Below are 22727 nucleotides of genomic sequence, written 5' to 3' on the forward strand. Positions count from 1 at the left end.
TATTGTAAATATCTGAGTCCATTCTGTTGGAGATGTGGAAGGTGGGGCGTGGATCCAGTCGCCGCCTCCACCAGGGAATCAACAGGCGGCGCCTGGAAACCCGCCCCCTTCTGCCGGGTATTTAAATGCCGCTCACTGGGGCCGGAATCCAACAGTCCGGGAGCTGGTTTGTTCACTGAGTTCTGGACAGAACCATTTTCCCCAAATGACCAGAAGGATGAGGTCGGCGATTTCTCTCAGTTTGTTGCTGACTTTCTTATCCCGTGAGTAGTTTTTATTGTCCAAGTCTCTCACTGTTACTGTCTCAGTGTTAATCTCTCTCTGGAATGTTACAGTCAGAAATCATTTCACCAGGATTAATCCTCGGGGTTTTTGATATTTTTTACAGGTGTCCAGTCGGATGTTGTGTTGACTCAGCCAGAGGCAGAGACCGGGCGTCCCGGAGGCTCCCTGAGACTGACCTGTAAAACCAGCGGCTTCGATCTTGGCAGCTACTACATGTACTGGGTCCGACAGGTTCCCGGACAGGGGCTGGAGTGGCTGGTTAGCTACTATACTTCATCAAACAACGGCTACGCCCCAGGAATTAAGGATCGATTTACTGCGTCCAAAGACACTTCAAGGAGCATCTTCTCCTTGGACATGACGAGCCTGAAGACTGAAGACACCGCCATCTATTACTGTGCAGGAGTCCACAGCGAGAGGAACCAGGGCTGGACCCGAACAAGAACAGATCGAGAGGGACTCAACAACTTCCATCGTAACCTGACGGTCAGTATTTGTTTTAAATGTAATATTAACTGTAATGATCAGAAGTCGACAACAAGTTGCTTCTGACAAAAGTAAAACAGCAAATTTAACAGTAAAACCTAACAAACCAATCGATATAATGGGCTGAGCTTTTAGCTGTGTTTATATTTACTGTTAACAGTTTCCGCAATTACAAATCTGGATATAATGCTCATTTTAATGTGTCTGATACTTGGAGGAGCGTATTTGTTCATTGAGTTTTGTAAATTGCTGCATAAATACTAAACTAGATCAGAAGTAAACGTCTATTTGAAGTGAATATTGAGAGGCAGCACTGAACAGAGATTGGGTGCAGTTTTTGTGCGGGTGTATTTCACTGTGATCCTACAGCAGTGGGTCACAGTGCTGTGCACAGCGACATCCTCATACAAAAACCTCAGAGAAGGAGTTTGTTTAAATTGGTGATCACTAACACAGCAGGAACGTCAAAGAAAATGAGAGTTAAATAAAATAATGGGTAGAGGTTTGCAAAAAGGTATAAAAGTCTTCCGCTTTGTTGGTGTTGACGGACACGCTAAATCTGCACCGAGGCTTTAAAAGTATTCCAATCAAATTTATAAATATAATGACCAGCACAAACTGAAATATCTCACTGATTCACTCTTAAGCGAGTCGGAATCAGGTTTTTCAGAGCGCAGTGAGATTAAATCTCTGTATATACAGTGAACAGTCTGCCGCAGTATTTGACATGGTGTGTCTCACTGTGATATACTGGATGGCACAGCAGTTACTGTCAATACAAAAACCCCTCAGCACTAATTGAGTCTGCCTGGGTCAGTGCTCGCTTTTACAATCCTACTATATTTACAGTGAAGCATTATTTCTGTCCAGCACTGCCCAAAAAACGTGGTTTAAGATCGAAAAGCTGTGATAATTATCCATTCATCAATTGGTGAATTCAATAACATGTTCATGTGTTATTCTGTGAATTATAAAAGATGAGGATCATTGATGAATAGCTAAAGATATCCACAAACGCAAATATAATTTCGTGAAGATTCATCGTGATCTTACTTTGCATCTGACTTCTGAATATTTAAAATAATGTTGGATTTCTGTCTTTTTCGTGCAGGAACAGTTATTGTATGGCACAGCCCAGGGAGTGTAACACTGTGACGGTATGGGCTACTGGGGACAAGGGACCATGGTGACGGTGACTGCAGGTAAGAACCATTCACTTATTTAGTAACTGTTTTATTTGAGTCTTTGCTTTATATTTTTGTCTATTTTAATAACTGATTCGTTCACTGAAACTTGGGTTTGGTGGATTCTGTATGGAGATATTTTACTATGTTTCATGTGATTCTGCTGAAATTGAGTTATATAATTCCGCTGTGTCTCAACAAAAATGTGCTGCTGAGGGATTCAGTCCCTGGTTGTTGTGAATTGGTGTTTATCTGCTGAAGATACTGTGTTGCCGGGCTACGTGAAATATCTAAGATTTGTGAAAACAGTTTGACGTTTCTGCAATGTTTAATCTCGGTGACATCTAATGGCTGCGGGTTTTACCATCTGTTGCACAAGGGTTTAAATATGTTTGAAATCAAACCCAATATCAACAAACTATGCTTAGGTTTCAATGTTAATTTATTGAACATGTTCCGTCTACTCACAATGCTGTTGACATTATTCCATATTTCTGTTTAGCTTAATTATTCATTAATTTGGTGACGAGCGGGTTGTCTGGTTTCGATATTGAGATTTTCTTGCAATGTTACATTGGATTCTGTTGGAAGTGTTTGTAGAATTGAGGTCCTTCCCCATGAAACGGGTTTCAGCCCCTGGTGATGTGATTCAGTGTTTTTCTCCTGAGGAGATTGTGTGTCTGGATGACTTTGAATTAGTAGAATTTGTGAAACAGTTTGGCGGTTCTGCATTGTTTCTGCTTTGTTTAAACTCGGTGATATTGAGCGGTTACACGTTTTGTGATTGAATGGAAACAATCTACGCGTTTGTATCTGTTTGAAGCGCGATTGTCGGCAGAAAACGGGCAGACTTCAGAAATGGGGGAAAAACGTTTAAAGATGAGTTAGAGCATTTTGTTTTTATTTTAAGTCATAACTGCAGATTAAACTAAACCATGGATTATGACACTCAGTCAGAACATAATTCGTTACTGCAATCAGAAACTATATAATTAACAAGTTTTCAAATTGTAGAGTAAAATTAATATAATTCAAGCAATTATAATGCGGTAATATTTCTCTATATTGACTGAACAGCTTTCATGTTAACCTAATTGATCATTAATCACCTTTCACAATTCTGCTGTGCACTGCGCACAATTAACTTGATCGGGAAAATTTTTAGGGTGGAATCATTTTGTGATTATGTATGAAAAAATTTCAATAAGAATATACTGATTCTACAGGATTGTTCATTTCCACAAGAGATTTCGAATTTTTTTAAATCCCTGATAACGTTTGCATTGACTTAAAGAGGAGTTTGACATTGCAGTTTGGCAATATGTCTATCCGGTTATTACATTCTTTCTGTGCAGCCGTATCCATATTATTCCTTCAATGTCATTGGAATTTGGATAGCGAGATAATTGTCACTAATCTAATTTTAAACAGCTTTCTGGGGGCTGGAATTCGCTGGCAGTCAAGGAATTGTTCTTATTTTTTTTGAACTGTAGGAAGGTGCAGACTGCGTATGGATAGAGATTGACAAGTAAACGCTTGAAATTCGAACAGATTAATTTAATTGCAAACATTAATATAAGTTTTGAACTTAAAAACAACATCCTGTCTTCCATAGCTGTGCTGTACACAGGATAGAATCATAGGAGAAGAACAGATTATATCTGAGATTCATGCTTAATTCTTATTAAATATTAAATTGAAGAGCAAAATCTCTAATCAATTTGCTGGTTATATTTCAGTGGCGCAGATGATCTGAATGATTTTTTCTCATCAAATTGTATACTGATCAATTTGGATCTTCTTTCAATCAGCAATATATTTAACAATTAAATTATAGGGATTGTTATCTAGGAAGCACTTTTATTGATAATAAGTAACTGCGAGGAACATTTTTTTCACATGTAGTTTTGAGTTAAGACAAGTTTGCTTTAGCAAACAGATGATGTTACAGTGCATCGACAGCGAATGTGATGTGACCCCGGCCAGATTTGAAAGTATTTAAAGTATTCCACTCATAAATTCGTCCTATGAATTACTCGATGAGAGTAGATGGAATTTATGATTTCTCAATGCGTTCAGAAACACGCATAGTTCACAAATTTGTTGGTTAAACAGAACAGTAGGAGTAAAAGGTAAATAGTAAATAGTGATTAGAATTAAGTAACATTGATATACTTTCCTGAATGTTTCCATCGAGTAATTTGAAGTTTATTGTTTAACATTGTTTCAGTGTCAGGTTGATTTAAAAAAAACAATTATTTCACAAAGTACCTGGGAGAAACAAGTTTTCAATTTTTGAAAACCATATTTTTCATATTTTAGAGTAGAAACCAGCTAACAAGAAAATAAATTGACAATATCAAGATAATTAACTTACAATATAATATTAGGGATAATTAATTCAACATAAACGAACTCCAACAATTAAGTAGTATAGTGGTGATTATAGTGAATGAAAAATGTCAAAGGGTGGAGAGAGTTTTTAATTGTATCCAAAATGAATTGAGAAAAGAATACTTTTCTTACTCAGCTGTGCTCAGCTCGATAAGGTGTTTCGCCTCGGTGATTTTATTGGTTATATTTACGTCTAAAATCGAATCAAATCAGTGGGTAATCGGTTTTCAATGTGAATATTTCCTGATTTGTTTAATTCTTACCCTGTCATTGAGTTTCTGTTACGGACATCAAATTATCCTGAATCTGTAATATTTGATGTGCTCATTTCAGGGTAACTTGAATCTTGCATTGTTTGGAGATTTGAGACAGACAGGGAGAATTAGATGGACTTCAAAGGGAGTTTTGTGATGAAAATCAGATTAATTTCAAAGAAGTTATAGAATAATTGTAGTAAATTGACCATTGATCAATTAGAATCAAACAGCTTGAATGAAATGGACAGATTGAACTGATCTATCTGCTGGGAACTCGATTGTTGCACCATTTGTGTCTGTTCTGTTTCTGTGCGCGTGCTCACTGTGCTGGGACCAGGGATCTTCCTGGCTGGTTGTTAACCTTCTGGTTCGCTCTCCTGTATTTCAGGAAGAGCAATTTGATCTATTTCTTTAAAGAAAACTTGTATCTGTGAGAAAGGTGAAAGTTTGACTTTCTGACCAGGTGCTTCAGAAATTAGATACCCAACCCATTGTGACAGTCAGAAAGGACAATTCAGAAACGGCAGACAGGCTGTTGAAGGAGATTTGGTCGATTTTCAGCCAGTGATGTATGTGTCTTGGGGGTGTTCGTTCAGGCAATGGAGAGAGAGCTTTATTCTATTTGAATCCATGCTGTAGCAGTCCTTGACCTATTTGGTTGGAAAATGCGGAGGAAGAAATTAACCTGTGTCTTATTTTTAGTCCTATCATAGGATGTTGGGGTCGCTGGCAAGGCCAGCATTTGTTGCCCATCCCTAATTACCCTTTGAGGAAGTGTTGATATGCCGCCTCCTTGAATAGCTGCAGGTTCACTCACAGTGCTGTTAGGTCGGGAGTTCCAGGATTTTGACCCATTGACAGTGAAGGAACGGCGATATAGTTCCAAGTCAGGATGTTCGGTGTCTTGGAGGGGAACGTACAGGTGGCGGTGTTTCCAAGCACCTGCTGCCCTTGTGCTTCTAGTTAGGAGAGGTTGATGGTTTTGAAGGAGCCTTGGCGAATTGCTGCAGTTCATCTTGAGTATGGTGTACACTGCTGTCACTGTGCATCGGTGCAGGAGGGAGAGAATGTTTAAGACAGTAGATGGGGTACCAATTCTGTGGGCTGCTTTGCCCTGGATAGTATTGAGTTTCTTGGGGTTTTTTGAAGTTTCACTCATTGAGGCAAGTAGAAACTATTCAATTCCAGTCCTGACTTGTGCCTTGTAGATAGTGAGTTGTCTTTGGGCGATGGAAGTTGAATTACTCACCACAGAATTCCCAGCCTCTGACCGGCTCTTGCAGCACAGAATTTATATCAAAACCAGATTGAACCCTCTCCTGGGCATATTTGATGGGACAATGTAGGGGGAGTTTTATTTTACATCAAACCAGTGCTGTAGCTGACCCGGAGTGTTTGACCGTTCAGTGGAGAGTTGACCCCCACCCTTGCAGCTGATGACAGGAGTGTACTGGAGGAGGAATGGGGGCTTTAATCCATATCTTAACTTGTCCTGTTACTGACCTGAGATCCTTCTCCCGCAGAGGTCAAACAAACTGAATCAGCATCGAACTAACTGGCTGTGAGTCCTAGACCAGATCTGTGAAAATAAGTTGCTCCAAGGCTCGGTTGAAATGATACACGTTAATTGTTTTTAATAATATTTCTGGAGAGAACGTGTATAAATTTTAATGAATTAATTATGTTTTACATTTTGAGTATCAGAAAATCATTGAATGTGAGTGACCTGAACTTGAGCACAATTTCAGAACAAACAGAATCAGGGAGTGACAGTGAGGCTCCAGAGAGCGGCGCCTGTTCTGATCTGATCAGAGGCTGCGAGTTATTTAAATGATTGAAATGGACAATGACCAGACTCTCACTCCAGATAACCGGCCACGGGGGATTTGGGGAAAAGGAGCCACCATCAAAAACGGAATCATTGGATTGCCGTCTGCAGGGCGAGGAATGAATTACAGAAATGAGAGCATGAGGAGGACATTCGGCCCTTCAATCCTGCCCTCCATTCAGTAAGATCATGGCTGATCTACCTCGACACTCAGTCTCTTTACCACACACCCTCACTCGCTCACTCTATCTGTCACACACGCTCTCTCTCACACACATGCACACACACTCTCTCAAGCACTCTGTCTGACAGACACACACTCTCTCTTTCTCTCTCTGTCTCACACACACACACACTCACATTCTCTCTCACACACACAAATTCCCTTTAACACGCACACACTCTGTCTCTCACAGATTGCCTCTCTTTCACACTCACTCTCACACAGACACTCACATTCTCTCATACATATACTCTCTCAACTGCACACAAAAGTGCACACTATCTCTCTCACACATACATGCACTCTTTCTTTCTCACACATGCATTCTCTCTCTCACACACACACACACACACACATGCACACTCCCTCTCTTTTACGCACACCCACTCTCTCTCTCTCTCATATACATGCGCCCTCTCTCCCACACACATACACACTCTCAATTCTCCCTCTTTCTCACACACAGACACATAACACTCGCTCTCACACACACATCCTTATTCTCTCTCTCATGCACACAGAAACACAAACACATTCCCTCTCACACACACACCCACTGTTCCTCTCACATATGCACTCTCTCTCATTCTCTCTCTCCCTGACACACACTGGCTCTCTCTTTCACACACTCTTTCTCTCCCACACACACACGTTCTCTCTCTCACACACTCTATCTCACATACTTATACGACCTATCACTCACATCCCTACACACACCCTCTCTCTCTCATACACACACAGTCACTTTCTCTCTCTCACAAACATACACTCTCTCTCACACACACATTTTTCTATCTCAGACACTCTCACACTTATACTCCCTATGACATGCACGTAAAAACACCCTCTCCCTCTCACACTCACACACACACACACACATTCTCTCTCTCACACACACACTTTCTCTCTCTCTCTCAAAAACACACATAGACTTGCATGCGCACTCTCTCTCATTCACACGCACACACACACACATTCTCACACACAGAAATGGACTGAAAATGCTAATTGCAGAATGAAAATCCGTTAAGCTGCGGGCATGTTCCTTGTTCCATTTCTGATGTATTTTTGTGTGAGATGAAATTACACAGGTGACATCACTATATATGTGGAGAATTTCCAAGTTTTGAACCAAACACAAAGAAACAAGACAAAGGGAGGGATGTGACAGAGACCACGGCCGCCTGGATCCACAACACCAGTGCACACTTAGTGCAAGGTGCCTGCACGGCCCATCCTGGTTTTTCTGTACCCTGACCCTCCAGCCCCTTCAGTCTGCCTATTCTCGCACTGACACGGGTTTCTCAAAGAAAGGCATCAGCATTAAAGCAGCTGGCCAGTGATCTACACTGCTGCCTGACTTTACACAGCCGGTGTTACTGAAAGCTGATCAATATGGAGAATTAGGACAAGATCGATGGAGAGAAAGAGGAGGAGGTGGAGGTGGTGGAGCCGAATGGAGGAGCCCCCAGCTCGGCTGTGGACAACAGGCAATGGGAAGCTGAGCCGGAGCGGAAAATCATCCGGAGAAACATCGCCTTGATGAGCCTGCAGCACCTGGGCACACTCACTACCCACAATCACTCACCCTCACTCACCACCACTCACTCACTCATCCTCACTCACTCACCCGCCCTCACTCACTCACCCACCCTCACTCAATCACCCTCACTCAATCACCCTCACTCAATCGCCCTCACTCAATCGCCCTCACCCACCCGTCCTCACTCCCTCACCCACTCTCACCAACGCTCGTTCACTCACTCACCCTCACTTACTCGCCCTCACCCCCTCACCCACCCTCACTCATCCTCAGCCTCACTAACTCAGCCACCTTCACTCACCCTCATTCACTTAACTTCAATTACTCTAACCTTCACTCACTCACCCTCACTCACTCACCATCACTCACCATCCCATCCTCACTCACCTACCTTCACTGACACTTAATAACTCATCTACCCACCCTCACACACCCACTCACCCTCACTCACATACCCACCCTCACACACCCACTCACCCTCACTCACATACCAACCCTCACATACCCACCAAAGGACAAAGAGGCAGGAGGGGGAAAGGGCAGAGAGACTGGAGAGGGAAAGGATAGGGAGGCGAGAGGGCAGAGAGACGGGGGCGGGGACAGGGCAGAGAGGTGGAGGGTAGGACGTACAAGAAGCTGGGGGTGGTACGGGCAGAGAGGCGACGGAAAGGATAGCGAGCCGGGGAACGGGCATAGAGCCAGCGGGAAAGGTCCGAGAGCCGGGCGAACATGCAGAGATCCGTGGAGTAAGTGCAGAGAGCTGGGGAAGAAAGGGCAGGAAGGCGAGCGGGAAAGGGCAGAGAGGTGGGGGGGAAGCGCAGAGAGGCGTTGGGGGGGAAGTACAGAGAGGAGGGAGGGGGAAAGGGCAGAGAGCCAGTGGAACAGGTCAGAGAGCCAGGCGAAAGTGAAGAGAGCTGGAGGAGAAAGGGCAAAGAGACGGGGGGGATCGGGGAGAGAGGTGAGGGGGAAAGGGCACAGAGGCGAGGGAAAACGGCAGAGAGGAGAGGGGGAGAGATCAGAGAGGTGGCAGGGGGAAAGGGCAGAGAGGCAGGTGGGGGAAAGGGCAGAGAAGTGGGAGGGGGAAAGGGCAGAGAGGCGGGAGGGGGAAAGGGCAGAGAGGCGGGAGGGGGACAGGGCAGAGAGGGGGGAGGGCGAAAGGGCAGAGAGGGGGGAGGGCGAAAGGGCAGAGAGGCGGGACGGGGGAAGGGCAGAGAGGCGGGAGGGGGAAAAGGGCAGAGTGGCGGGAGGGGGAAAGGGCAAAGAGGGGGGAGGACAGAGATGCAGAGGGGGGGGCAAGGGCAGTGAGGCGGGAGGGGGAAAGGGCAGAGAGGCGGGAGGGGGAAAGGGCAGAGAGGCGGGAGGGGGAAAGGGCAGAGAGGCGGGAGGGGAAAGGGCAGAGAGGCGGGAGGGGGAAAGGGCAGAGAGGCGGGAGGGAGAAAGGGCAGAGAGGCGGGAGGGGGAAAAGGCAGAGAGGCGGGAGGGGGACAGGGCAGAGAGAGGGGAGGGGGAAAGGGCAGAGAGGCGGGAGGGGGAAAGGGCAGAGAGGCAGGAGGGGGCAAGGGCAGAGAGGCAGGTGGGGGAAAGGGCAGAGAGGCAGGTGGGGGAAAGGGCTGAGAGGCGGGAGGGGGAAAGGGCTGAGAGGCGGGGAGGGGGAAAGGGCAGAGAGGCGGGAGGGGGAAAGGGCAGAGAGGGGGGAGGGCGAAAGGGCAGAGAGGGGGGAGGGCGAAAGGGCAGAGAGGCGGGAGGGGGAAAGGGCAGAGAGGGGGGAGGGGGAAAGGGCAGAGAGGCGGGACGGGGGAAGGGCAGAGAGGCGGGAGGGGGAAAAGGGCAGAGTGGCGGGAGGGGGAAAGGGCAAAGAGGGGGGAGGACAGAGATGCAGAGGGGGGGGCAAGGGCAGTGAGGCGGGAGGGGGAAAGGGCAGAGAGGCGGGAGGGGGAAAGGGCAGAGAGGCGGGAGGGGGAAAGGGCAGAGAGGCGGGAGGGGGAAAAGGCAGAGAGGCGGGAGGGGGACAGGGCAGAGAGAGGGGAGGGGGAAAGGGCAGAGAGGCGGGAGGGGGAAAGGGCAGAGAGGCAGGAGGGGAAAGGGCAGAGAGGTGGGAGGGCAGAGAGGCGATGGAAAGGGCAGAGAGTCGACGAAAATGGCTGCGAGCCGGGGAATGGGCAAAGCCAGTGAAAAAGGTCAGAGAGCCGGGCAAAAACACAGAGAGCAGTGGTGTAAGTGCAGAGAGGCAGGGGTGAAAGAACAGAGAGGCGATGGGGAATGGGCAGAGAGGCGGGGGGAAGGGCAGAGAGGCGGGATGGGGAAAGGGCAGAGAGGCGGGAGGGGTAAAGGGCAGAGAGGAGGGAGGGGCAAAGGGCAGAGAGGCGGGGGGGGGGATGGGGCAGAGAGGCAGCCGGTGGGGGAAGGGCAAAGAGCCGGGCTACAGCGGGGAGAGCCGGCCGAAAGCAGTTACGAGCCGAAGCCCCATGCGCCCTAGGCCCCACTCTCTCTAACTCTCTCTCTCTCTCCCTCATTGTCTCTCCTCCTCCTGAAATCCTTTCCATTCCAGGAGAAAGGCGCTAAGAATCTGGGATAGAAGGGAGACAATGTCTCTGTTCACTTCCACCCGGCTCCCTGCGCCTTTCTCCAGCTGGTGTTCGCTGCCTCTCCAATCACAACCTGATTGTCTCCCACTTTTACTGCTGATAGGCCAAATGGCCAGCCTATCAGCCGCTAACGGGGTAGAAGACTGGCCTGTGATTGGAGGAGCAGCTCCTTACAGAAATCTTCAACACCACTTACCCACCTTACCTGCATTTTGAACAACAGCTCCGGGGGGCAGATAGAGAGGCTTCGGGAGCCACAATCCAGCCACGGGACCCGGATCGCACAAGCCTGTAATAAAGGAAAATAAGGAAATGGGCAGAGAAGTTAGACAAATATTTTGGCCTTAACGAGGTGTTTACTAAAACAGCAGAGGCATTGGTTTTAATTTTCCAAACTTCCCTAATTCTGGAAAGGTCTCTTCGGATTTGAAAATAGAGAATAAGACTTTTATATTAAGTAAAGGAGGGAAAGGGAAAGCAAGAATCTATCGGCCAGTGAGCTTAACATCTGTCCGAGCGAAAATGCAGGAATCTATTATAAAGAAGTCTATCATGGGTCACTTAGAAAATTCAAATGCAATTATGTATACCCATCATGGTTTTGTGAAAGGGAAATCATGTTTGGCTGACTTATTTGAGGCCTCTCGAGGAAGTAACAAGGAACATGAATAAAGGAGAACCTGTGGATGTGCTGTACTTGGGCTTCCAGAAGGCACTTGACAAAGTGGCACATCAAATGTTACTGCACAAAATAATGGTGTCGGCTGTAACATTTCAGCATGGGTAGAAGTTTGGTTAGCTAACAGGAAACATAAAGTAGGGATAAATTGGTTATTTTAGATTGGCAAGATGTGACAAGTGGAGTGCCACAGGGATCAATGCTGCAGCCTCAACTATTTACAATTTATATCAATGACTTGAATGAAAGGACTGAATGAATTTGCTAAATTTGCTGATGACACAAAGATAAATAGGAAATTAAGTGGTGAAGAGGGGATAAAGGTCAGAAAGAGATATAGATAGATTAAGTGAGTGGGCAAAAAATTGACAGATGGAGTATAATGTGGGAAAATATAAACTTGTCCACTTTGGCAGGAAGGATACAAAAGCAGCATATTATTGAAAGGGAGAGAGATTGCAGAATCCTGAGGTACAGAGGAATGTGGATCCCTTGGTGCATGAATCACAAAAAGTTAAAATACAGGAACAGCAAGTGATGAGGAAGGCAAAGGGAATCTTGTCATTTATTACAAAGGGGAATAGAATATAAAAGTAAGGATATTTTGCTACAGTTTAACGGGGCGTCGATGAGACCCCGTCTGAATTTCTGTGTACAGATTTGGTCTCATTTAAGAAAGGATATAAAAGCATTAGAAGCTCTTCAGAGAATGTTCATTCAAATGATACTGGGAGGTGTTGTCGGTTATCTTATGAGGAAAGTGTGGATAGGCTGGGCCTGTGTCCATTGGAGTTTAGAAGAATGAGAGCAGATTTTATTGAAACATATAAGATCCTGAGGGAAATTGACAGGGTGGATGCTGAAAGGATGTTTCCCCTTGTGAGAGAGACTAACGATAGGGAACACAGTTTAAAAATAAGAGGTCTCCCATTTCAGACGGAAATGAGGGGAGTTTATTTTTCTCTCAAAGGGTCGTGAAACTTTGGAACTCTCTTCCCCGGAGAGCGATGGATGAGGAGTCATTAATATTTCAAGGCAGAGGTATAGATTTTTCATTGACAAGGGAGTCAAAGGTTAGCGGAGAGTAGGCGGGAATGTGGAGTTAACGCCACAATCAGGTGAGCTATGTTCGTATTGAATGGTGGAGGAGGCTCGAGAGGCCGAATGGCCGACTCCTGCTACTGATCCGCATGTTCACATGTACATACGAATGGAAATGTCGTGCTTACTGTCACTGGTATTCAATTTAGGGTTCTATGGTCATTATACAGTTAGCATCACAAAGGTACTTTCGAAGGGTTTTTGCAATTCTTTGTTTTGGCGGGACGTGGAGAGGGGAGGGGGCATCAGTCAATTTGAACAAAGCCAATTTCCAAACTGCAATGATATAAGTGACGAGACAATTTCTCTATCACCAAGTGCTGTTGATTGAGAAATAAATGGTGGCCGAAATAATGGGAAAATCCTCTGCTCTTCCACTTTAATCCAATGAAACGTACGTCATTCAGATGACATCAAAATGTTCTCTTTTAGTAATAGGATAGAGGCAGAAAAAGAGGTGTGGGTTTCTAAAGAGGGAACCAACAGATGAGGATCACCAAATGATGGAAATAATAAATGATCAAATGTGGATGTAGGTTTTAGTTGGAATATATTTGGATATGTTTATAGTTATAGTCAAATTTTGAGTTATTTGGTTACTTAATGATCTCAAATCACAGAGTCTAACTTGTTCAATCGGCCATTCTTTCCCAGTGACACCGTCTTCGCCCACTCTCTACAAACTGGTCTCCTCCTGTCAGCAACGCAACACCGACGGCTCCGTCACCTACGGCTGTTTGGCGATGGACTACTCCCCAGAAATCACCAGCCTGACCTGGAAGAAAGATGGGCAGCCGCTCAGATCTGGATTTAAGACTTACCCGTCGGTGAGAAACCAGAAGGGAACCTACACCCTGACCAGCCAGTTAACCATCACCGAGTCAGAGGGGAAATGCAGCAATATCAACTGTGAGGTTCGATACAGCGGCTCAGACAAGAGCATTGAATGGGAATGTAAGTGTTGGGGAACCTGTGAGAAACAGAAAGGCTGTAATTGACCTGTATAGGGCCTTGGTTATAACGCATTTATAGTGCTCTGCACAGTTTTGATCCCTGGAAATTCCAGGTTAGTGTCCATTGACCGCACAGAGCCTGTTAAAATATAAGAACTCATTGTATCTGTTATCAATTTCTTCTGCAAGAAATGGCTAACCTGTGTTTTTTGAAGGTCCTATTGGCTTCCTTCCAACTGTTCTCCTCACCGTGAGTTCCCGGGAAGAAATCACAACCAACAAATTTGCCACCGCCGTCTGTTCAATCATCGATTTCCGACCAAATTCAATGACCGTGAAGTGGCTGAAAAATGGACAACCCATGGATTCAGGAATTGTCACCTCTCCCGCCTTTGAAGTGAACGGGAACTTCTCGGCGACCAGTCGGCTGAAAGTCTCCGCTGGGGAATGGTTCAGCGACGCGGTCTATACCTGTCAGGTCACTCACCAAGGGGTCACCCAAAGTCGAAACGCCACCAAGTGTGACGGTAAGAAATACAAACCGAGGAAGCAATAGATCATTCTGCTCTCCGATGTTAATCAATTCAGGAATTTATTGGAGTTAGTAGAAAGCACGGAACAACTTCTAATTTAGTGTCATGTAGTTATTGTTTAATTCCGATGTAAGGGCTGCATTCGGATTGTTCACCATTCAGGATTTTATCACGTCACGTCTCTACATTGACGTCACAGAGTGAGTGAGGTGGACTTGACATTAGCTTTACCCTGAGTCAGCTGATCATATTTGGAGAGGCAGAAGGTGTCTGGAACCCTTCACTGGTAACAGCTTCGGGAGAGAGTGTTGGAAAGTGCATCCACCCTATTTATAAAACGGCTTTCAGTACTGCATTCCAGGGCCCAGGAATGGTATATTTGTATTGGGACTGGGACACCGCAGATTCATGAGAATGTTACCGGGGCTGAAGGACTTAAATTATGAGAACGATTTACACAGACCAAGCTGGTTTTCCATTGTGTAAAGAAAATTAAAGACGATAGTTAGAGGTTGATATGTCCAAGGTGATTTATTTTCGTTAAGAGTGTGAAGACTGAATACTGCTGTCCTGATTCTGAATGTGAAACTTTGGTTGATTTTCACTTCTGTCTCACAGGTGATTCCCACTGCAACGATCCCACAATTACTCTACTGCCACCGCCAATAGAACAGGTCTTACTGGAGGCGACCGTGACCTTAACCTGCATCGTTTCTAATGCTCCTTATGGAGTCCTCGTGTCCTGGACACAAGAGAAGAAGCCTTTGAAATCAGAGATCGCCGTCCAACCGGGAGCGGATCCCGACAGCGTGGTCAGCAACGTAAACATCTCGACACAAGACTGGCTGAGTGGGGCTGAGTTCTACTGCGTGGTGAGCCATCAGGATCTGCCGACTCCTTTAAGAAGTTCCATCCACAAGGAAACAGGTGAGCTTTGAGATTGAAGCAATAAGTGGTTCAATGTGTCTATTTCCAGTGTAAGTGTAAGAATCAATATTTACTATTCAGTGTATTTATGGTCTACTCTGATTAGCAATTTCGCCAACTAAACGCTCTGGGCTTGTGGACTTTCAGGGGGAAATTGATAAGTAGATGAATGAACAATGAACTGAAGGCTGTGCCATTGGGTTTAGATGAAGCAAGATGGGAGGAGCCTGGTGCGAAGCTGAAACACCAACACAGACCAGTTGGGCCGAATGGCCTGTTTCTTTGCTGTAAACTTTGAGAACCTTTCTCGTCAACCCCATAAGTTCTCAGGGAAAAGGATTGTATCCACATCTGCCCCGAGCTGGAAAACCGGACAGATCCCAAAGATTTTTATTTATTAATTCATGGCTTGTGGGCGTCGCTGGCTGGGCCAGCGTTTAATGCCCACCCCTAATTGCCCTTGACGAGGTGGTGTTGAGCTGCCTTCTTGAACCGCTGCAGTCCATGTGATGTAGATACACCCACAGTGCTGTTAGGGAGGGAGTTCCAGGATTTTGATTCAGCTATAGTGAAGGATCGGTGATATATTTCCAAGAAGTGGATAATGAAACCCCTTAATATTCATCACAAAACACGTTTCTCTCACATCTAACCAGCGGTTTCATTGTCTACGAAATTATCCAGTTTATTGACATTTATTGTACATTTTCTGCAGGTACAAAACTGCGGGAACCGTCCGTGTCTGTCCTCCTGCCCTCGGCAGAAGATGTCTCCGCTCAGAGATTCGTCTCCCTCAGCTGCTTAGTGAGAGGTTTCTCCCCCCGAGAGATCTTCGTCAAGTGGACCGTCAGTGACAAGCCGGTGAATCCCGGGAACTACAAGAACACCGGGGTGGTGGCGGAGAACGGCAATAGCTCCTTCTTCATGTACAGCCTGTTATCCATTGCAGCGGAGGAGTGGGCCAGCGGCGCTTCTTACTCCTGTGTGGTGGGACATGAAGCGATCCCCTTGAAGATCATCAACAGAACGGTTGATAAATCCAGTGGTAAACCGAGTTTTGTGAATATTTCCCTTGCACTGATGGACACCGTTAATTCATGTCAATGAGAATCTCTCGGTTACGTTTCAAACTTCAATAAAAAAAATAATAAAGTCCTTTTCTCCAATTGTGATTTAAATGCACAATCGCTTAATTAATGTTGTTTTCCACTTTTGCTAATGTTAGAGCTGTTTAGTTAAAATCGGATATTTCCAGGGCTCAGAACCAAGTCTTGTACACCCAGTGCTCCCAGCTCAGATACACCCTGGGTTAGAGACAGAGTAAAGCTCATTCATCACGGGATTCTGCAAAATAACATCACCAACTCTCCTCCCACTGAGGGGAAATCTAACAATTTCCTATTTCCGGCAAACAAACTCAGCACATTTAGATCTCGGTGTTGCTGCTTCTCTTATTGTCCATTCCTTTAAAATGGATGCCAGCTTTAAGTTGCTGCATCGCACCCACTGGGAATTGAAGTGAGGGTCACACAGAAACATATCTCAACAATTCCCCAGCAGAGAGAGGGGAAAGGAAAATTGTTAACCCACTGTACCCCCCACTTCCCCAACAGAGAGAGGGGGAAGGGAAATTATTAACCCACTGTACCCCCACTTCCCCAACAGAGAGAGGGGGAAGGGAAATTGTTAACCCACTGTACCCCCACTTCCCCAACAGAGAGAGGGGGAAGGGAAATTGTTAACCCACTGTACCTTCACTTCCCCAACAGAGAGGGGTGGAAGGAAAATTGTTAACCCACTGTACCTCCGCTTCCCCAACAGAGAGAGGGGGAAGGGAAATTGTTAACCCACTGTACCCCCACTTCCTCAACAGAGTGGGGGGGAAGGGAAATTGTTAACCCACTGTATATCCACTTCCCCAACAGAGAGAGAGGGGGAAGGGAAATTGTTAACCCACTGTACCTCCATTTCCCCAACAGAGAGGGGTGGAAGGAAAATTGTTAACCCACTGTACCTCCACTTCTCCAACAGAGAGAGGGGGAGAGGAAATTGTTAACCCACTGTACCCCCACTTCCCCAACAGAGAGAGGGGGAAGGGAAATTGTTAACCCACTGTACCTCCACTTCCCCAACAGAGAGAGGGGGAAGGGAAATTGTTAACCCACTGTACCTCCACTTCCCCAACAGAGAGAGGGGGAAGGGAAATTGTAAACCCACTGTACCTCCACTTCCCCAACAGAGAGGGGTGGAAGGAAAATTGTTAACCCACTGTACCCCCACTTCCTCAACAGAGAGAGGGGGAAGGGAAATTGTTAACCCACTGTACCTCCACTTCCCCAACAGAGAGAGGGGGAAGGGAAATTGTTAACCCACTGTACCTCCACTTCCCCAACAGAGAGAGGGGGAAGGGAAATTGTTAACCCACTGTACCCCCACTTCCCCAACAGAGAGAGGGGGGAATTGTTAACCCACTGTACCCCCACTTCCCCAACAGAGAGAGGGGGAAGGGAAATTATTAACCCACTGTACCCCCACTTCCTCAACAGAGAGGGTGGGAAGGGAAATTGTTAACCCACTGTACCTCCACTTCCCCAACAGAGAGAGGGGGAAGGGAAATTGTAAACCCACTGTACCTCCACTTCCCCAACAGAGAGGGGTGGAAGGAAAATTGTTAACCCACTGTACCCCCACTTCCTCAACAGAGAGAGGGGGAAGGGAAACTGTTAACCCACTGTATATCCACTTCCCCAACAGAGAAAACTGAAAGGAAAATTTTTAGCCAATTTTACCTCCACTTCCTAAACAGAAAGACGAGGAACGTCATTGGTTAACCCGGTGGGTCTCCACCTTCTTAGCAGAGAGAACCGAAAGAGAAATTGCTTACCCAACCAGACGGAGCAAAACTATTAACTCACTGGACTCTCAGTCCCCGAGCAGTGAATCTGGAAGGGATCGGGCCTCTACTGTAAGGACCCAGTTACCAACAGCAGAAGTCGGCTTCTAGCTTACTGACCACAGGTTTTAAAGTCCCATCATGCTTAAAATGTTGTAAAATATATATTTATGCAACATAATTTTAAGAAGTTTTCACACTCTTGTTCCAGTTAATCTTATGCTAAGATTGATTTCCCATCATCCGAATCTAAACTGGTTATTAAATCCTCCCTGGGTTGTTCACGGTTCTGCCCCTGAATTTTATGAGGCAGATGGTTGATTTTTTGCATTCGTTCACCTGATATCACCTTGCATATCACAGAAAACACGTTTATACAGAACATTGAAAATATTCACCAAAATTTTCACTATCAGGGTCAGACTCGATCGTTGGGACCTGGTGAAACTCGGAAAAATAGTAAAAATGCACACAAGGGACACAAATGGACGCACACAATCATACATACATACACACATAGGCACAGACACGCAGACACAGTCACACACAGTACAGGCAGACACGCACACACACACACATACATAGGCACACACACACACAAACACTGGCAGACACACAAACACACACATAGACAAATACACATATGCGCACACACAAACACATAGGCACAGACGCACAGGCAGACACACACACACGCACACACAATCACACACACAATCACACACAAACACAAATACACACACAAATGCAGACACAGGAACACACACATACACAATCACACACACACAAATACACACGCACACGCACACACACACACACACACACACACACACACACATATACACAATCATACACACACAAACAGATAAAACCAGACAAGCAGACTCATACAGGGACAGAAATATGCATCATCACACATTCACAATGACAGAAATACAGACAAAAAGACACACACTATCATACACATTAAAACAAGTGCATGGATATGTAAAACAAGTGCATGGATACACATGAACACATGCACACACATGAGCAGACAACACCCAGGCAGACAAACACATAGAAGAACAGACTAACACATTCACAGGCACACATGTAGACACAAACATGAAACACGCTTATACACACGAGAACACAAAAAACACACGTTAGTACGTATGAAAACATAAACACACATTGATACATAGTTCTAAATATCCATCAACACAGAAATGCACACATTAAAAACTCTCTCTCTCACACACACACACACGCTGTGACACAGACATTAATATGCTGACACATACGTGGAACACAAAAAGAAACACTAACACTCATATTAGCAGACAAGAACGCATAAACACACATTAACACAGATAGTAATAAATAAACATAGATATCAATACATAAACACACACAACGACACACTCATACATACACATTGGCAAAAAAACAAAATATACATGCAGACGCAGACGCAAAAATGCACAAGTCAGTACTCATTGGCAAATGAACACACCTCAATACTCATACACACATATGGACACACAAACAAAGAGTGATGCAAGGCACGATATACTCATGCACACATACATAAAAGCTAAAGCATGACACAAACGCCAGGCTATTGAAGAAGGTTTAATTCAAATGCACTTTTTTAACCGATGTATTCTCCGGCAATTGTCCCTATTACATAATGATCCGAAAAGCACACTGAAACAATGTTCTTACTGAGAATCTCATTTAAGTTAATGACGCACCAAACATTCCCATCACAAATAGACAAACAAGATGGGAACTCACATCCGAGATTTTAAAAAGCAACGTTCACAGTTTCCAAATAAGTTGCTCAGTGAATCTCTCTTGATATCCATCATAATATTCTCCGATAATAAATCGTACGAAATTGTTCGAAAATAAAATGATATTGAAGATAATTTTCTATATTTTCCGACTCGGACTATACGAGGAATGTAAAGGAAGAACAGCTGTGGAGATAGTTACAGAGATAGGTTGCTGAAATTCACGAGCTTAACAGTAGATATATATTGAACATTAAATTAGAGAATGCATTAATAATTTAGGAAAGAGTAAAGAGTATATTTTTAAAAGATATCTTAGATTAATAAACAACCTAATTATATTTCCTCGGTTATATCCTCGCAGATTCCACAGATCGCACCTGGATTGAAGACTCTGAGGATGATAACGGCAACATCTGGACAACCGCTTCCACATTCATCATCCTGTTCTTCCTGAGCATTTTCTACAGCACTGCCGTCACTCTGGTGAAGGTGAGAAGATTCAATCCACTCACACTTCAAACTGACAGAAGCGGTTTGAAAAATCTCTCAATGTTTCATTGATTAAAACACTCACATAAATGTCCCACATTCTAAACATCTGCTTCATTATTTTATCCTCTTTTGCAGATCAAGTGACCAGTTGAATTTTGGACACCGTAGATTTTCCTCAGCCGTTTACTGAGATCTCTGTATTAAGAATTTAAAATATGACCTCTCGGTGAATCTAAAAATGAAATACCTTCAGTTCATGTTTCCGAATTTGTAACTAAGACAGTCATGGACGGTATTTCCGCTTCTCTGTTTGAAATGTGCGAGATAATTATGGCTGTGTTGTAATTGTAGCTTATAATTCCCCAGTAGTTTGAATTTCATGTGTAAATAAGTAGCTTTCCTCATTCCTCATTCACAATTATTCCCTTCCCTTTATGTTGAGCTCCGGATTTCTCTTTCTGGTGTCTGTCACAGCTGTACATACAGTTGGCAGCTCAGAGCGAATGTGTTCTGTTCTCAGTGTGACTCAGTCATCATATTCAGTCCAGTTGACTTTAAAATAAACTTTTCTGTAAAATGTTCTCCGAAATTGTTAATAAATCATGAATGTGAAACGAACTGACTTTGCTGAACTCCTTTCCCCCAGGCCCATCGACACGGCTCCATTTCCCCTATTACACTGTTTCCTCCCCTTTCCCAGATTTTTTTGAACCATTCCTGTTTGGGATGTGAATCAAAAACAGAAAATGCTGGAAAATCTCAGCAGGCCCAACAGCATCTGTGGAGAATAAAAAGAGTTAACGTTTCGAGTCCTCATGACTCTTCTTCAGAGCCCAAGGTCCTTCAGTGAAAGAGTCACTGCGCCATCCAGCGGCCCATCGGTGTTAATACACCTTTACCTCTACCTTTTTATGGCAAACTTCAGAGCCAGGATGATTGCACAGCGAGGGGAACCTCGGTGATTTCACTCATACTCAGGCCTGTCACAGTCACATGTCAGGTAATTGTAAACAGCAGGGGTCTGCTTCATCAGAGGCCCATACAGGACAGTATATGGAGGACGAAAGTTTCCTTTACACTGTCCCATCTAACACTCCCAGGGTCGGTGCAGCAGGGGTTAAATAGGGAATAAAAGTTTTTTTTTTATCTCTTTACCCTTTCATGAGGTGTGGGTGTCGCTGGAAAGGCCGCCCAGAACAGCCCGGCTTCCAAGGCCATTTCAGAGGGCAGCTAAGTGTCAGTCAGGTTGCTGTCGACCTGGACTCACATGTCGACCAGGCTGGGTAAGGATGGCAGATTCCCTTCACTAAAGGACATTAGTGCAGCAGATGGGTTTTTACGACAATCGGTGATAGTTGTCATGGTCACCATTACTGAGGCTAGTTTTCAATCCCAGGTTTTAATAATTGAATTCACATTCCAGCAGCTGCCATGTTGGGATTTGAACCCATGCGCCCAGAGCATTCGCCTGGACTCTCTCCACCTTGTCCAATTAAACACTCACAAGGCAGAGACGTCACAATCCACCTTCTCAATGCAATTAGGGATGTGCAATAAATGCTGGCCCAGACAGCCACGCCCACATCGCATAAATGAATGACAAAAAATACACAAATACCGCAGACTGAACCGTTGACACAAACCATGGGAGATTCCTAGAGACTAGGGCAGATCTGACACAAACACATTATCGAGCAGTAATCCCGCAAATTATTACCACAGTTTGGGGCTTATTAGGAACACCAGGGAGCACAAATCGTGGAAATTCCCAGGCCCTGCGGCCTGCCAGGCACAACAAACAACTCAATTCACGGAACATCACCCCAGGGATCCTCTCTCCCTGCTCCATTCTCTCTCATGCCTTTCTTCTGAACTCACTGAACATCACCCTAGGGATACTCTCTCCCTTCTCCATTCACTCTGAAACCATCCTCCTGAACTGACTGAACATCACTCCAGGGATCCTCTTTCTCTGCTCCATTTCCAGGCCTGCTTTTATCCAGTAACCTCCCACACAAATAGTTTTCCAATATTTATTTTTGTAAATGGGATAAATTAGATCAAACATGTGCATAACATCCAGCCCATTAGAAATATTGGGTTCAATACAACAAATAGAAATTGATTCTATGATTGCACATATAGAACTGGAACACACCATCGCACCAAGTGAATCCACTGTCAGTTTACATGTTGCTCAGTGAAAATTTCAATCATCCTTGACTTTTTGGCATTTGGGCACTAAGCCAGGAAGCAGTCTGGACTCAAAGAACATGTGAACATATGAACTCGGAGCAGGAGTAGGCCACTCGGCCCTTCAAGCCTTCTCCGCCATTCAATAAGATCACGGCTGATCTGATTGAAACCTGCTGCTTACCCCGATCACCTTTCACCCCCTTGTTGATCAAGAATCAATCTAGCTCTGCCTTAAAAATATTCAAAGACTCTGCTTCCACTGCCTTTTGAAGGAGAGAGTTACAAGTACTCACGACCCTCTGAGAAAAAACTTCTCTCATCTCTGTCTTAAATGAGCGATCCCTTATTTTTAAACAGTGACCCCTAGTACTAAATTCTCCCACA

General features: G+C 44.9%; 1 gene segment (V, D, J or C); it reads left to right on the forward strand.

Moving 5' to 3' along the window:
• Window positions 1–1935: 1935 nt before the first annotated feature.
• LOC144696892 (Ig heavy chain C region, membrane-bound form-like) lies at window positions 1936–20758 on the forward strand. The segment is given in 7 exon segments: window positions 1936–1973; window positions 13220–13519; window positions 13734–14045; window positions 14670–14978; window positions 15694–16023; window positions 20017–20144; window positions 20283–20758. Coding segments are annotated over 7 exon segments (1407 nt in total).
• Window positions 20759–22727: the final 1969 nt, after the last annotated feature.

Source organism: Cetorhinus maximus, chromosome 23, assembly GCF_964194155.1.
Source record: "Cetorhinus maximus chromosome 23, sCetMax3.hap1.1, whole genome shotgun sequence".
Taxonomy (NCBI): domain Eukaryota; kingdom Metazoa; phylum Chordata; class Chondrichthyes; order Lamniformes; family Cetorhinidae; genus Cetorhinus; species Cetorhinus maximus.